The 15,159-nt window shown below is 45.1% G+C and overlaps 1 protein-coding gene and 1 long non-coding RNA gene across 2 annotated transcripts; one reads left to right on the forward strand and one right to left on the reverse strand.

Moving 5' to 3' along the window:
- Positions 1-448: 448 nt before the first annotated feature.
- On the forward strand, positions 449-13,730 carry lin7a (lin-7 homolog A (C. elegans)). Its single transcript, XM_034578736.1, is given in 7 exon segments — positions 449-568; positions 6,620-6,691; positions 9,886-9,919; positions 9,922-10,094; positions 10,195-10,251; positions 10,253-10,412; positions 12,587-13,730. Coding segments are annotated over 6 exon segments (573 nt in total). The 5' UTR covers positions 449-568; positions 6,620-6,631; the 3' UTR covers positions 12,676-13,730.
- LOC117757520 lies at positions 13,280-14,920 on the reverse strand. Its single transcript, XR_004613140.1, has 2 exons — positions 14,405-14,920; positions 13,280-14,373 (listed from the first exon to the last, which is right to left on the reverse strand). It is a non-coding gene; the product is annotated as an uncharacterized LOC117757520 (long non-coding RNA).
- Between the last annotated feature and the right edge of the window lie 239 nt (positions 14,921-15,159).

The raw sequence follows: 15,159 nt of genomic DNA on the forward strand, positions 1-15,159 counted from the left end.
CGGCGGACGATTTGAGCGCAGGCTAATTAGGGGGGGGGGGGGGGGGGGGGGGGGGAGGGAGGGGGGGTGGGGCTCAAGCGGAACCCCGGAGTCGCAGCCTCTAACTTAAAGCTTACGGTTTAGTGTAAATGCTTTATAATGCCCGCCGGTGCGTTCTCGTGCCGGGGAGTGTTACCTTCCAACAAAACGAGTGGCTGACTTATTCCCTCGCTTCTTTATTGTCATGCACAGAGCTGAGCCAACGAAAAGGATCCCTGGGTTGGATTGGTATTCTCTCTCTCCTCCCCACGTCTGGCCCTGTGTCTAGAGTCTCTTTCCATTATCCCCCCCGTTGACGAGCGGCAGCACGTTTCCTCTGCTGTTAATTGAAAAGGAGCCTTCTGTCCCCTTTTCGGTGCGATGCACGTATTCATGCCCGTGTTCTCTCTGTGCGTCTTCCCCTGCCAGATGTTGCCAGAGCCATCGAGCTGCTGGAGAAGCTGCAGGAGTCGGGGCGACGTCCCCAGGTCACAAGCTCCAGTCCCTGAAGAAGGTGCTTCAGAGCGAGTTCTGCACGGCCATCAGAGAGGTGAGTCACCGCCGTCTTTTTGATTCTCCTTTCTTTCTTTTTTTTGTCCTGTGGGAATTTTGACCTTGTTTTCTATACAGGAATTATATTTGTGTGTGTGTAGTGAAAGTGCAGAACTCACCAGGGACTCTTTTCTCTTGTGCCACCCTGGGAAATTAGTTTAAACTTTGTTTCTAGTTTTGCTGCATCGCATTGGACTTCTGTTCCTCATTTAAAAGCTTTATTTGTAAGGAAACAAACTAGTGGGCACCATGAGAGCGATAGTGTGCTGCATTTATCATGAAATCTAATGAGTGAACAGTTTAATATCAAGATGAAAGTTCTCTAAATGCTGATTTTCAAAAAACTGTAGAGTAGCGTGGGACGGCAGCTGTAAACTTAACAGAAATACAGGTTTAAAAAAATAAATGTAGTTGTTTGGATTGGAGTGCGGTTCGGCTGCAATTTTCAGTGATGATGCAACAAGGAGCGGAGTTTAGTGTAAAACCATTGTAGTTATTGCAAAGGTCAAAGGTCAACTCTCCCTGACGATGCTGTTATAGTTTGGAGGAATCGCAGCATATCCACGACATCAGAGAGCGTTTAAGTCGCTGTTGTGTTACATGAATCAGCAAGTGACCTCCACATGATCAGAATGTCAGCGTTTATTGCTCGGCTTTATTGCTAAACACCGAAACTCGGATGCACGCCGGGTTTTTCCGACTGCACCAGAAACTCATAAAGAGCTTTTTAAAATGATCACGGGCCAGAAAACATTACGAGCATTTCATTAACTTGAAAGTTTGATAAGCTCGTTACACTGAATTCTAATTAAGCAAATCGCTGTTAGAGATTGGTTTTAATCACATTTTACAGGACGGGACAAAGTGCGCATCATAAACGGGAGCCCTTGTTTTTTTCTCCCCCTCGCCGGAACACTTTCATTCACAGGCACATTAACAGCCACCCGCTGATCCATCATCCCGACGCCCATTCATCAGCAGGACAGATTACAACAGAGATCTTACACATTCAGCGTCCTGTCTGTTGAGATATACTTTGGCCCAGTGTTGTGCTTTACTTAAGAAAAACCGGATCGGAGGAGCAACGGGGAAAACGATGACAGATTCCACCACGGCCTCCGCGCTGCAAGTTAATTGTAAACAAAGTGAACATGTAATTTGTCTGAGGAATGAAAGCAGACAATTAGCCGACTTAATCAGTGTGTCACAGAGATGCTGCACTTTACTTTCCAGAGGGAGTCGCGCTGTAGATTAAAGGGAGAGGCTTCACTGCCGCCGTACGTTTTGTGAATGATTGATCATGTCCAGGATCTCTGGTCCAGCTGCTGAAATATCTGGTTCATACAGGAAAACGTTTCTGGAATCTGTAACTTATGTTTTATATATTTATAGAGGGTAAACAAAAGAGCAGAAGGTCTTTAAATCTTTACATTACAGGAAAACCCCTGACATCATGTGACAGAGAGGAAGACAGCACCAGTCTCCTCCTCTCATGAGGTCCAGCTCCGCTCTGGCTGGTCCAGGGAAGGCACATCCTGGCACCCTGTAGGGGAAACTGATCTCAGTGACAACGAGCTGCTGCTGCTGCCCTTCGCCTCGAGGCAGAGCACTTCACCCAGAAAGCTCAGTCACCAGGGAAACCATCAGAAAGGCTGTGGGATTAGTGGGCCGCAGCGAGGCCGAGTACACGGCCGTCAATTATAGTTTTGTGCTCCGCTCTCTGCGGTGCTGAGCCAGCTGCACGAAGGACCGGCTGTAAGTGCTGGCCACTGCAATACTGTAGAATATCACTGTTATTACACTGTGGTGGAATATCACAGCTCTCAACAGCTGCGCCCCGCGATGCTCCGTCTGTGTCGGGAACAAGTACGAGACGGACTCGAGAGTGGAAGGGAGACTCGCGCGGAGAGAGGTTTTTTAATGGCCTGATATGCACAAGGCTTCTTTGGTTCTTTGAGCCGCTGTAGAGAAACAAACAGGTCTACAAACCTGTAACTACCACTTAGGAATCAATAGTTTATATGTATCTTCATTTTACTTCGGACTCTGACCCCTCCGGATACTTTCAGGAGAAGATTGGGACTCAGCCCTCTATTCTTTACTTCTTCCTTTTTAATTAATACTATTTCATTTTGACTTCATGACTCACGTCTCGCTCCTGCGCGTCATCCGTCAGTGTTGAGTTGTTAAAACAGGTTAAACTGTAAATTCACCTGTCAGTTGTTGGTCATTCGGTAAAACTCACTTCTTTGAACTTTCATTTTCTTTCTAGTGCAGATATCTTTGTGTAATCTTCCTCTACGTGATGTAAAACACTTCAGGGCCTGAAAAGACGAACACAGCACAAGAAGCAGGCTGAACGTCCAGCTCCAAACCTGAACCCCCGACTTTTACGTCAATAGAATTCTGCGAACATGAATCAGCCTTGTTAGGGATGACAGGCTGGCTGTCAATATGAAGAATGGACGTCAGGGGGAAAGAGCCTGTTCAGCAGTGCTGGGCTAAATGACAAAGGGACAGAGTTTGATGAGCTGGTTGTATTTCTCCGCCGCGTTCATCAGCGGGGCGAGAGTGGGAGGGTGGGAGAATCCTGCGTGTCCGCGTTAGTCTCACCGCATCAGCCTGAAATAGTTGTCAGGGTCAATCAGCCTTGCAAATGGGAAGGAAAGACACAAGACGAGGCGACTGGAAGGGGCTAACCAGCTGGAAATGATGGAGAGTGGGAATTCGCAGTGTATTGGGTTAGAGAGTCCCGTCTGACACACGCAGGAGGCAGAGAGAGCCGGGGCCGATCGCCGCTCTAACGCTGCAGCTGATGTTACGCTTCGCTGGAGATTTTCAATCAGCATAAAAGACTGTTTTATAAAAAAGCAAAAGCCAAAGCAGGGGCGGAGGATTTGCGTGATTCCGTGCTGATTCCCTCGGACTCCCAAAGTAGGCCTGTGCAACTTCAATATTAAATTCCTGTTTTCCTTTTCACCGTGGTAACACAGTCGGGTCGTCTGGCGGAAAGAAAAAGAAGAAGGGGGAATTTAAAAAAGATGCCTGCAGGTCAAGTGGCCTTTTTTAGAGCAAAGTGCAGCCTCGATGAGAGAAGACCGACAAGAGCTGTGTTTGTTCCCTGTTGTGGCTCCGTTATCCAGGGCAAAGCACTCAGGTTAAACACGAGGAGCGATACTGTGTTCAATGTTGTGTAATACTTCTGAGTCAATAATACTTTGTTGTGCACGAAGAAAATTACATGTTTACCTCGAACCCAACTCAGTGATGAATCTGCCCCTTTGTCCGTATGCACGCCAACATTTAATGGGTTCTTTCTTGGCACGTGCACCTTCAATCCTAATCCTATTGACAAACACGCCAATCTGAATTATTTCCTGGGAAATCCCTGGATCCCCCCCCATCCCATCAATGTGTTCTTTCTTGGCCCAAGTTCCCATTTGTCTGATTGTTGTGTTTTGTATTTTATTTTATTTATAATGAAGTTTATGGTTAAGCTGTAAACTTGAGTTGCCCCCACCTGCCAAGGCCCAACAGTCCCCTTATGGAGCCACGTTAAAATTCACTACATCCAGATTCACACATAAATATCAGTCTCCTTAAAACACAACTTCCTCCGGGAGGTAAATATCAAGCCTCACGTTTCTGTATCATAATGATATTGTATAAATCATTGCATTTAGGTCAATTTCTTATGTTACAGCCACTTCTTTGGTATCTCAAATGTATTTCTCCTTAAAATCCATCTTGATCAGGCTCTATATTCCATTACTAAATGAAACTAAACTGTTCAGGGACGCTCAATCACTCGTAAGACGATGGCCTCCCTATTCCCCTCGATTCTCCCCCATTCATTAAGCCGTCAGCTGCCAAAAACATCCATCACTCACACACACTGAGGATGTTCTTCTTCCCTGGAACGATTGTTTTCCCGACGCAGCGCTGGGCCTTTATTCTCCTTCCATCACCAGACGCCAAATACCAGATGAGCAGTGCAGTTCTATGTGTCACACTCCTGTCATGTCTGGAAATAACAATTACCATTACATTTGCATAACACAGACCAATGCCTGATGGCCCCGTAATTGTTTTTGTGGCCATTGTTTCTACAGATGAAGCATTGTTATAGGTCGCATGTGTGTAAACGTGGAGCCAGTAGCAGAATAAATGGGTGTAATTAGCAGTTGTGGTCATAAAGGGATGACTGAGGGATGACTGAAGCCGCTCTGCAGACACTCAGAGGCAAAGGAAAACTTTTCATTGCATTAAAGTCTTCGGGAATAGGTATCATGTGGGAATTCAGTGTTTCTGTTTGTGTGTGGACGGCAGCTTTCCTTTTATCCACAAGCATCAGGGCTATAAATTTTACAAAGATGCGTTGCAGCCTGCATCGGGGAGCCGCGCTCTCTCCGAGGCTGCTCGTTTTTTATTCTTTGAGATTCATGAGCAAGTAGCGCAACATAAGCTCGGGGATATTTCTTCTTTTATCCACACTGAGATCTCTACGTACAAATATCCCGGGGTCTGGATCCACATCCTTCTGATGATACGGCAGAGGCGAGGTCTTTGTAATGTTGTTCTGGGATTTATGAAAGCTGGAACAGGATTAAAAGTCATTTCTGAGCCGCAACAATTTGATCTGTCATATATGATAGTTCTTTTATTTGGCACAGTATCAATAATCAGATTCAAATTTGACCTGCTGCCAAACGGCCACCGTTTGAAATGAAAAGCATTGGAGGGGCGATGCACAAGCAACTGTGCTCGTAATTTACGTTTTCTATCAAGTCTGTTGCACCAGCTCATCAAAAGCATTTCCTCTGAGACGCTCTGTATTCAGCATGTACATCTCAATCATCAGATATCCGTCCTCCTATTGTATTTCAGCATTGGAAGGGGGGGGTGGTGTTGCATATCTGACATTTTAAATTCTAACAGCTGCAGTACAGATGCTCATGCAGAAAAGTTCTGCTGTGCGTAACGGTGTCTTAACTATACGTCCTCATTCCACACTGTCTCTGTCTTCTTCTTCTTCTTCTCTTTTATTCTTTGAACAAGTTGTAAGTGGTCTTCACAAGACACGTCTTAACTGGAAAGGTCAGCTGTCGGCATTGATTCCGTCTGCCTCGGTGAATTGGCAGAAAACCTTGTTTTTCACCCAACTGGGTGAACAGCAGCGCACCTCTTGGCTCCGGTTCAGGTCCACAGTATTGTATTTCTGCCTGTCACGACTCTCTGTGCTGCTTGTAAAGTCAGGAGCAGAGTGTGTCTCAGTCTCCTGGGCCCAAGACTCTTCTTAGGACATGTGTGCACACCGAGGTGCTGCATGGATGTTCAGCAGAATGAGGTCAGGACCAACACCGTTCAATTTTCACCTCCAACTACATGTGCTGTCGAAATAAGGAAATGAACATATTGTTTACATTTGTAAGCTGAAACCTTTTTGCAGATTTTTTGTGGAAGCACCAACTTAAAATAACTCAAGGAGTGAATCTGATGTGTTTTCCATCAGTTGCTCTGTCAAGGATTTTTATACCCCTCCCCATTTGTTGGTTGGTTGGTTGGTCAGTTGGCTGGTTGGTTGGTTATCTGGTTAGTTGGTTGGTTATCTGGTTAGTTGGTTGGTTATCTGGTTAGTTGGTTGGTTATCTGGTTAGTTGGTTGGTTAGTTGACTGGTTGGTCGAAAGGATTACGCAAAAACTACTGAGCAGATTTCGACGACTGTCAGTGGATGGATGGGACATGAGTTTTTTCTCCGATTTACCATTATTATATATATTATATTAGGGGACTGATATCTATGATTGTGTGAAATTTGGTGCAAAAATCAGGATCTAGCAGATTTTGATGTGGTTTTATTGGGGGATATGTTTTTTTTGTTTGTTTAGTTAATGTTGATTCAGTAAAGAATCAAAAGTTCTTATGTTTCATCAATCGTTTTAGAATGAACGTCACAGATTTGGTGCAGAACTTAAAGGGGATGTTGAGCCTTGGCGGTGGAACTAGTGAATAAATATTATAACCCCCGCCTCTCTTCATTTCTTCCAGGTGTACCAGTACATGCACGAAACAATTACAGTGAATGGCTGTCCAGAGTACCAGGCGAGGGCCACCGCGAAGGTAAGAACTGTCTCACATCAATTATTTAAAATCATTAACAGTGACGAGTGAAAACTGGAACTAATGAGTTGGGAACTATCTGTTAATCACACTTCACCATTATCTCTTCCTCACCTGCTCTGGTGGACAAAGCTGTGTGGAATTAGCTCTGCTCTGCTAATGGCCGTCATTAACAGTGGGTCTGTGCAATTAAACAATAAACAGGCCAATTTCGTAGGAATTGAACTAAAAAGGGAGGAATCTCTTGACTTTGATATTTAATCCCTTTTCACTGCTCTTAACAGGTTTATCAGAATATTGATCTTTTTGCCAAACATTGCCCGCGGGTGTTCTTGTTGTCTGCTGTGTAGAAAACGCTGTGTTACATGTTAACAACACTGACGTTTCCAGGTGTTGAATGTATAGAATTAAAAGCACTAATCTAATTTCCGTGTGCAAAAGAGACGAGCTTGACCCGGCCACTCAAGCAGGACCATTTAATCAGAGCCTCGCCTGCAAGAGACTACTCAGGTCTTTATGAAGGACAACAGTCTTTCATGTGAAGAGGAGGAAGAGGAGGATGTGGATGATGGGATGGGGGGTTGATTGATGAAAGCAACTCTCGAACCCTTTCGTGGCTTCAAATCGTGACCAGCTCTTCTCTCTGCTGCCGGCTCCACTCGCAGTCTTTATGCTGATAACGCAGAACCTGGTGAACTGCAGTTCAAACACCTGGTTGATGAACATACTTGATAAACCTCCTTCCCTGGGGGGGGGGGGGGGGGGGGGGGGGGAACCGCTGGAGACGATCGATACCTGCATCTTTGCTTTAATGGAGCAAAAGTCAGGAGGGATTCGCTAAATTAGCATAAAGATCGGGAGCATGCGAGCCCGGCTGAGTTCAAACCAACACTTTGCAACACCTCTAAAGCTCAATAATAATAAATAATATACATTTCATTTGTTTGATCTTTGTCCTTGCAAGTAATATATATAAAAATGTATATATATATAACTGCCTGTTAAACACGAACTTAACCTCTTTATGTTAAAGTTTGCGTACAACATAGATACATTACGTCTCCTGAGGGGGGGTGTGGACTCATTGTTTCCCATAATGCATCGTGATAAGTAGTTTACAAGTGATGGTTGCTAGCTGAGGAATATAGACCATCATGCATTGCGCTTGTAATTAAAATGGGGCAGTGAAAAGAGGAGCAAGCACAGAATGAACAAACACACCTGCGGACATTGCTACGTGCTTATTACACAAAACTATTAACATCGCTGATGAGCTCAAAATATCACATAAACTCTCTTAAAGCAAACAAGTGCACGTTTTTCACATATATGTTGTTCCTGCACAAAATCTTAGAGGGAAAATCAATTTCATCAAGTAGGCACCATTGTCTAATCTGGGAGGAAGAAAAAAAATCTTTATTTATGACTAAAGTCGTAATTTCCCTTCGCAAAGACACTGTGACTAAGCCTGGAGCAACCATGGAGACATGATTTAAGCAGCTTTAAAACTCTCCACTCTACTTTCTGTCTCTTCGCCCCAAACTTTGAGAAGTTTCTGCCGCTAAATCTGTATTAAAATTGCATATCCACTGGGCAATTAAGCACCCGACTAATGGCCTGAGTTGGCTGAGCCGTGGGGGAGCTCTCTCAACTGAGAGGACCGGGTCTTTTTTTTAAAAGTTTCTACTCTCCTAAGAGATATTCAGTGAAGCCAGGTCACGGTGCCAGTTTGCATTTAATCAGTATCCCACATGTGAAAAGGAAAAGAGCTGCGTACGGTGGCAGTGGTTTTAGAAAATGAAGCCGCAGCAGCACACAATGATGAAATATGTGAAACGTGGGACGACGCCTCTGTTCGTCCGAGCGTTTGGTTCATGAGACGGCAAAACTCTTCCCGATCAGGGTTTGTGTTTCACCTGAACAACTCGATTTCTCTTTGATTGCTCCATTCGTGAAATTAATTCAGCCTCTGAGTCCTGGCCTGAGGCAGATGATCAAATGACTGTGGATATGTGAAGTCATATTTATACTGTGCAGCGTGTCCGACCAGGGGAAGAATCTCGTTGTGAGGTTTTCATTTAAAACGCCCTCCCCCTCTGCCAGCTTGTGTTTCCCATCGCAGAATCCACAGATAAAGTTGTGAAGGTCGATGTGGCGTGAGGCCGGAGGAGGCGACGGCGTGCATGCTGAGGAGCTGCCTCCGAGCCGCACGCTGGGACGAGGAGGGAGGGAAGAGGAGAGGGGACGGAGCGGCGAGGGAAGCAGGAGGAAGAGGCGACACGATGCAAGAAAACAAAGAGTCGGAGAGGAGACACAAACGAGCAGATTTAGCTGAAATGAATGTGGATGTATGAAGATGGAGGAGAGACGCCGCCTGCAGGGAGCATCAAACGCCTGGAAGTGCCGAGTCACTCGACTGCTGCTGGGGAGGTTGGATTCACATCTCCAGCAGAGACTCTCCCCCCCCCCCCCCCTGCTTTTTCATCCTCCCTAACTTTTCTCGATCTTCCTCACATATCATGACACCAAAGCGTCATGTGGCAGAGCGGATCCGTGGACACGCCGGAGCCTCTGTTCGTTTGCCATCGGCTTTCCCCCCAGCCGGGCCGACAAGCTCCTGGCTGCTTTGTTCTGAACGAGGAGCAGGGAGCTCGGTTCTCGGTTCAAAGACGAAACGCAGCCAGAAAACATCAACCAGCCGGTGACGACACAGGAGGGTGAGAGTTGTTCTGGCTGCTCCTCCGGCGTTTCCTGGGATGTGTGGAACTTCTCATGTGAAGTCTGAACACGAAAACCCTCTGTCGTGGTCATCTCTGCTGGAATAAGAGGATGCAGCAGACGTTTACAGTTCCAGTCCTCTAGGACATGACAGCCTTCCAAAAGTAAAGCCAAATCATCTCAGTCGCCCTCTGGTGGTTGCAGTATCGGTCATAAACACAGCCTCCTCCATGTTAGTGAATGGGACCAAACTAAAGAGTGCATGTTCAATAACGTTATCTCAAATATAGGACGTTTCAATTTGTCGCCTTTTAATTCCGTCAAATCCTCTTCACCCGTGGCTTTGTCCTTCTCTGCCACAACTTGTATTTTGTCTATCATAATGGATCACATTATACTCAATACTCTATGTGCGTATAAATGTATTTTTGTCAGTAACTGATGAGATGATGGTGTCTTATCGTTTCTCTTCTCAGGCCACGGTCGCAGCCTTCGCAGCCAGCGAGGGTCACTCCACCCGCGGGTGGTGGAGCTCCCCAAGACGGAGGAGGGGCTGGGCTTCAACGTGATGGGCGGCAAAGAACAGAACTCACCCATCTACATCTCCCGCATCATTCCTGGCGGCGTGGCGGAGCGGCACGGCGGCCTGAAGCGAGGGGACCAGCTCCTGTCCGTCAACGGCGTGGTAAGTGTAGCCAGACGTTTAGATCCAGGCTGCAGGGGAGAGGCCCAAACTAATATTCTTTTTTAACAAATTCTCCTCCCTCTCTCTCAACCCCCCGCAGAGCGTGGAGGGCGAGCACCACGAGAAGGCGGTGGAGCTGCTGAAGGCGGCCAAGGACAAGCGTGAAGCTGGTGGTCCGCTACACGCCCAAAGTGCTGGAGGAGATGGAGGCGCGCTTCGAGAAGCTGCGCACGGCCCGGCGGCGCCAGCAGCAGCAGATCCTCATGCAGCAGCAGCAGCAGCAGAACCTGGCGTCTCAGCAGAAACCACATGTCGTAGGTGAGGCGCTTCATTGCTTTCAGCGTAGAGGGATGAGGAGGGGGGGGATGATGGAGGATGTACAGTACGTTTTACTTTGTGGACGTCATTCTAATGTAAATTCATACAGTTCAGTGCAATATTGTGAGAGGGGATTCTGAGAAACAGGTCAGATATCTGCTTCTTCTCGGAGCAGGAGGAAAACAGTTTTTATAGTTTATAGTTTTGTGAGAACTCTCGATAAGGAACCTAACATCGGGCCGTTAGCTTCTAAAATCCCTGGGAACCTCTGCTCTCGGGGCTTATTGCTTTATTTCATCACACAGTCTCCGTCTGGTGAACGACGGAGGTCAAATCGAGATGAGCACAGATTATCTTTGAGCTTCAGCATGAATTTTATATATATATTTTTTGTTGTTCTGGATTAGAGGTGTTTTGGCTATTTTAGGACTCAGACGTTATAAAACCAAATCAGAGGAGATATTCACATGCAGTATTCTACCTTTTTATCATTTCCCTTATGAGCATGTGTGCTCCGCCTCAGGCTGGAAGACCGGCAGCCAGAAAAATCCTGGAGCAGAATTATTATCATCATCAGGAAAAACCTACTTCTAAGCTCCTGCATTTCTTCCAAGATTCACGAATTCAAATGCTCCAAATCATTAATTATGGAGCATGTTATGACTTTGTTTTTCAAGTGTGTAATTATAAAATACTGTTTGCTTCGAGTTTTTCAGTCCGCTGAAGCCCAGGGAAACATAGATGGGAGATAAGCGGAAGTGAAGCACGACTAATCGGCTCGTGTGCCGTTACACGAGCGTTTACATCCCAGTAAGAAACCTCAGTGGTATACTTAGCAACCTGCAGCAGCTGGTAACCTCTGTGAAAGCATCAGCGCCTCGGCTTTGTTCTGCCAGGGATTCTGTTGTAAGGGCGATAAATTATTAAAACATAAAACCGATTACATCTTGCGGCCGGTGCTTCGCAGGTATGAGGATAAGTAGATACAGCCCGCAGGGTCGATTCCTGGAAGCTGCAGCCCAAACAGATCGTTCTGCACACCTGCCCCAGACTCTTTTTTACACGTTAGACTCCAATTTAGACCAAAGCTCTGCGCTGCCACTCAGACTGAGGGATGACAACCAGCAGCTTTTTCAGGCCGCGAAGTGAAATCAGATCATGCTACTGCCTAATTCTTCCCAGACTTATCAAATTATTACGTCTCCCTGACGTGTTTGGAGGCGGGCGTGTGTCCAAGCTCTCCCTGGCACCGCCCGTTTGATGCTAAATCCCCCCGAGCGTCTCTCTTGTCTTGCACTTGGCACCGAGCGGCTTTGGAAGGTATTTGGGAGCTTGTAACTGTGTGTTGTGGTGGAGCCACGGACCGGGAGCCGAGCAGGGATCGTGTTTTATCAACGCCGACACGCCGATCGCAGAGATTTGCTTCGGCAGTAGAGAGTATTAAGCTTTTCTCTCGCTGTCTCTGTCGGTGTCTTTTCCTCTCACACACACACACACACACACACACACACACACACACACACACACACACACACACACACACACACACACACACACACACATTTTTATAAAAGCTGCTTCTCATGGTCAAATAACATGAGAGAGATTTTTTAAATGACTTTAATATCACCTGGTTAAATATGTGGGATGGATGGATAGATCTGGCTCAGTGTCAGATATATAATAAGTATAGTATGAGCAAAGTACAGTAAAATACACAATGAAACATGTACTAATACAACAATTACTACTACTAATAATAATATTTATATGGACAAATAATATAAGATACATGAAATCTCTCTTTAAGACACATTTTTGCTTCTCTCAAGAATTCACCCTCAATTGTTTCTTATTGTTTAACTTCAATGCTTCATTTTCAACCAGTAAAGCAGCTTATTAGTGTATTTTGAAAGTTGCTATATGAATGACATGTAATAAATCGATAAAGTCTATTATTAATTTGCACGCTGGTGTTAAAAAGTGACTATAAAAGTGTTTGTCTCATTCCCAAACCCTGACAGTTGGCAAACCTGATATCACACACCGAGGTCGCAGGTGTTCTAACGTCAGCGAGCAGAAATAATCGATTCACAAATTCATCATCATCAGAAGAACAGACTGTCGACTATCGCTCAAAGCTTGTTTCTCTTTTTTATCTCTTCTGCACGCAGGTTGTTCCAAAAGAAGAAGAAGGAGTGAACGGACGGGCGGGGGGGGGGGAGCGGAAAGGTGGATCTCAGAGACCATCTGTTTGTGTTGAAGATCCCAAAGGAAAAGCCTCCGAGGAAAACTAACAAGTGAAAGACTCTTTTACTTCCTCTCTTCTCTCTCTCTCTCTCTCTCTCTCTCTCTCTCTCTCTCTCTCTCTCTCTCTCTCTCTCCTCTCTCTCTCTCTCTCTCTCTCTCTCTCTCTCTCTCTCTCCTCTCTCTCTCCTTCTCTCTCTCTCCTCTCTCTCTCTCTCTCTGGCTTCCACCGATAACCGAGTAAAAAGCTGCGACACGCGTCCTGACCCTGGTGCTTCGAGGGAGGCGAGTGCCGAACGTCGTCCGGTTTAACTTTGTATTTCCTTTTATAAGTTTGTCTCCCTCCGATCCGGTTGTGGCTCTGAAGTGAAACTCCCTCTCTTCTTCTCTCCGTGTTTGTCGGTTTGTTTACTTTCTGATCGCTGACAGACGTCCGTTAAAACCGTTTCTCCACATCGATATCATTTGTACAGTTGATGTTTCTATTGATTCTTCAATCGGTGCTTGTGTTCTCTGTATGAATTGACCATTGATAATTGATTATTGATTTCTTTGTCCTGTTTTGGATGAACCTGAAACTTTTCTCTACCTTCCGAACTGTAGCAAGAAAACGGTTTTCTTTTGGGTTTTTTTTTTGTAATCTGCTAGATTTAGCAATAACAGAGATTCTTCAGTTTCACATTTCAACCCTGATTTCAAATCGCCTCATTCGTGCAGACAGCAGATACAGAAGCTGTGTCTCAATTCAGGGGCTGCATTCCTCTGGAGGCTCCTTCAAATGCGTCCTTTCCAGATCCCAGAGAAACAAAGGCTCCAGCGAGCGGACCCTTCCTCGCCCAACGTATCCCAGGATTCATTGCACTTGGGGTATATAAAGACTTAATGGCGCCGCGAGCAAAGAGACGTCCGATCGATGCTTCAACTCAACCGTGCAGCTTAACGGTACACATTTTAAAAACCAAGGGGCATTCAAACGTTTCTCGTCTGTTGCCAGGTAACAGCAATAAGGGGCGGGGACAAGAGCGTCTCATTCCTCATTCCGAGAGACGCAGCTGAATTGAGACAGAGTTACGGGATGGGTGCAAAAAATCCAAAAATGGCGAACTGGGTCTTGTGCACCGAACGGCAGCTTCTGAGTCCAAATCTGTGCCATTTAAAGAGATTATCGATGTACAGGTGGCATAACATGTGCAATAAATATTATTATTATTATTATTATTATTATTAGAGCTACTCCCAGATGAGATTTATCCAGAAAAATACAAATATATGTCTGATCAGAATATTATCCACGTCCTACAAACTGAATCAGCAGTTTTTTCATTAGGATTAAATGATGTTATTTTTCAGATGCTTCTATTCTATAGTTTATGAATTAGAGATTTTAACACAAAGTTTTATCGTTTCCCTTTAGAATATTACGTGTTTAGATTATTATTATTATTAGTTGTATAACAGCACATTAAGTAGTTTCTGTCTGACAATCACAGTGAGCTGAGCGGCGAGACCGTGTCGAACCTTCTTCTTCTCTTTCTCTCGTCTGTACCTGTAAAGAAAATCTGTTTCTCTACCAAAAAGCTCCAGAGTCAAAGTGGTGAATCCACCAGGTCTGTGTTTACTCCTCCGCCGTCTCCATCTTTGGTGCTAAGGTTCTCCTTCTGACTTCACCCTCCCTGTTGATGTCTGTGTTTCTCACACTGCTCGTGTTTTCTTTCTTTTCTGAGACGTTCACTTCACTCACTCACTTCTTCTTCTCTTTTGTTTTGCCCCCTGTCATGCAGACTTACACCCTGAGGCTGTTTCCTCTTTATCACGAATCCAAAACACTAAGCACATCATTTCTTGCCCAGGGGACTTTATGTTTTTTTCCCCCTCAGCAGAATGAAAAGCTGCAGATTATTTCTTTGGTATCATGGATTTATTGATCTAATGTTAAGGATCCATTCTACACTTTTTCCTAAATAACCTGTTAGCGTTAAAGTCGCCTGACACTGAAGCTTTTTTTCGTGTTCGGTGACATTAACTCTGAGTTTTACGGAAATTCTAAAGTTTTTTGTTCAAGCAGAACATCTGAATACGACAGATCCCTTTTTGTATCTTTCAATCACAGGTACTTTTCTTAATTGACTTGCATTTTTGAAGCTGATGGTCCTGTACTTAACGTAAAGATAAAAAATAAATAAAAAAAAGACAACAAAACTGTTGATATGCAATTGTTATACATACTATATTTGTATAAATAAATCTATGTGCTTGTGTACAGTGAACGTGTGTCAGTGCTTCCTTTGAACCAGAGGTGGTCTGCTGAGAATTATCCATGAAGACGTTGGCAGAAAAATACAAAAGTACGTATTTGCAAAGGTTTAATTAGAGTCTTATTCGAGTCTTATGAATGAGCCTTGAAATTCTGATACTTCCCCCTGAAACACCGTTTTAAACTATGTCTCAAGAGGTAGAGCCACTCACCAGAAGGTCGGCGGTTCGATCCCTGTCCCCCCAG

This window comes from Hippoglossus hippoglossus, chromosome 23 (assembly GCF_009819705.1).
Source record: "Hippoglossus hippoglossus isolate fHipHip1 chromosome 23, fHipHip1.pri, whole genome shotgun sequence".
In the NCBI taxonomy this organism is placed as follows: Eukaryota; Metazoa; Chordata; class Actinopteri; order Pleuronectiformes; family Pleuronectidae; genus Hippoglossus; species Hippoglossus hippoglossus.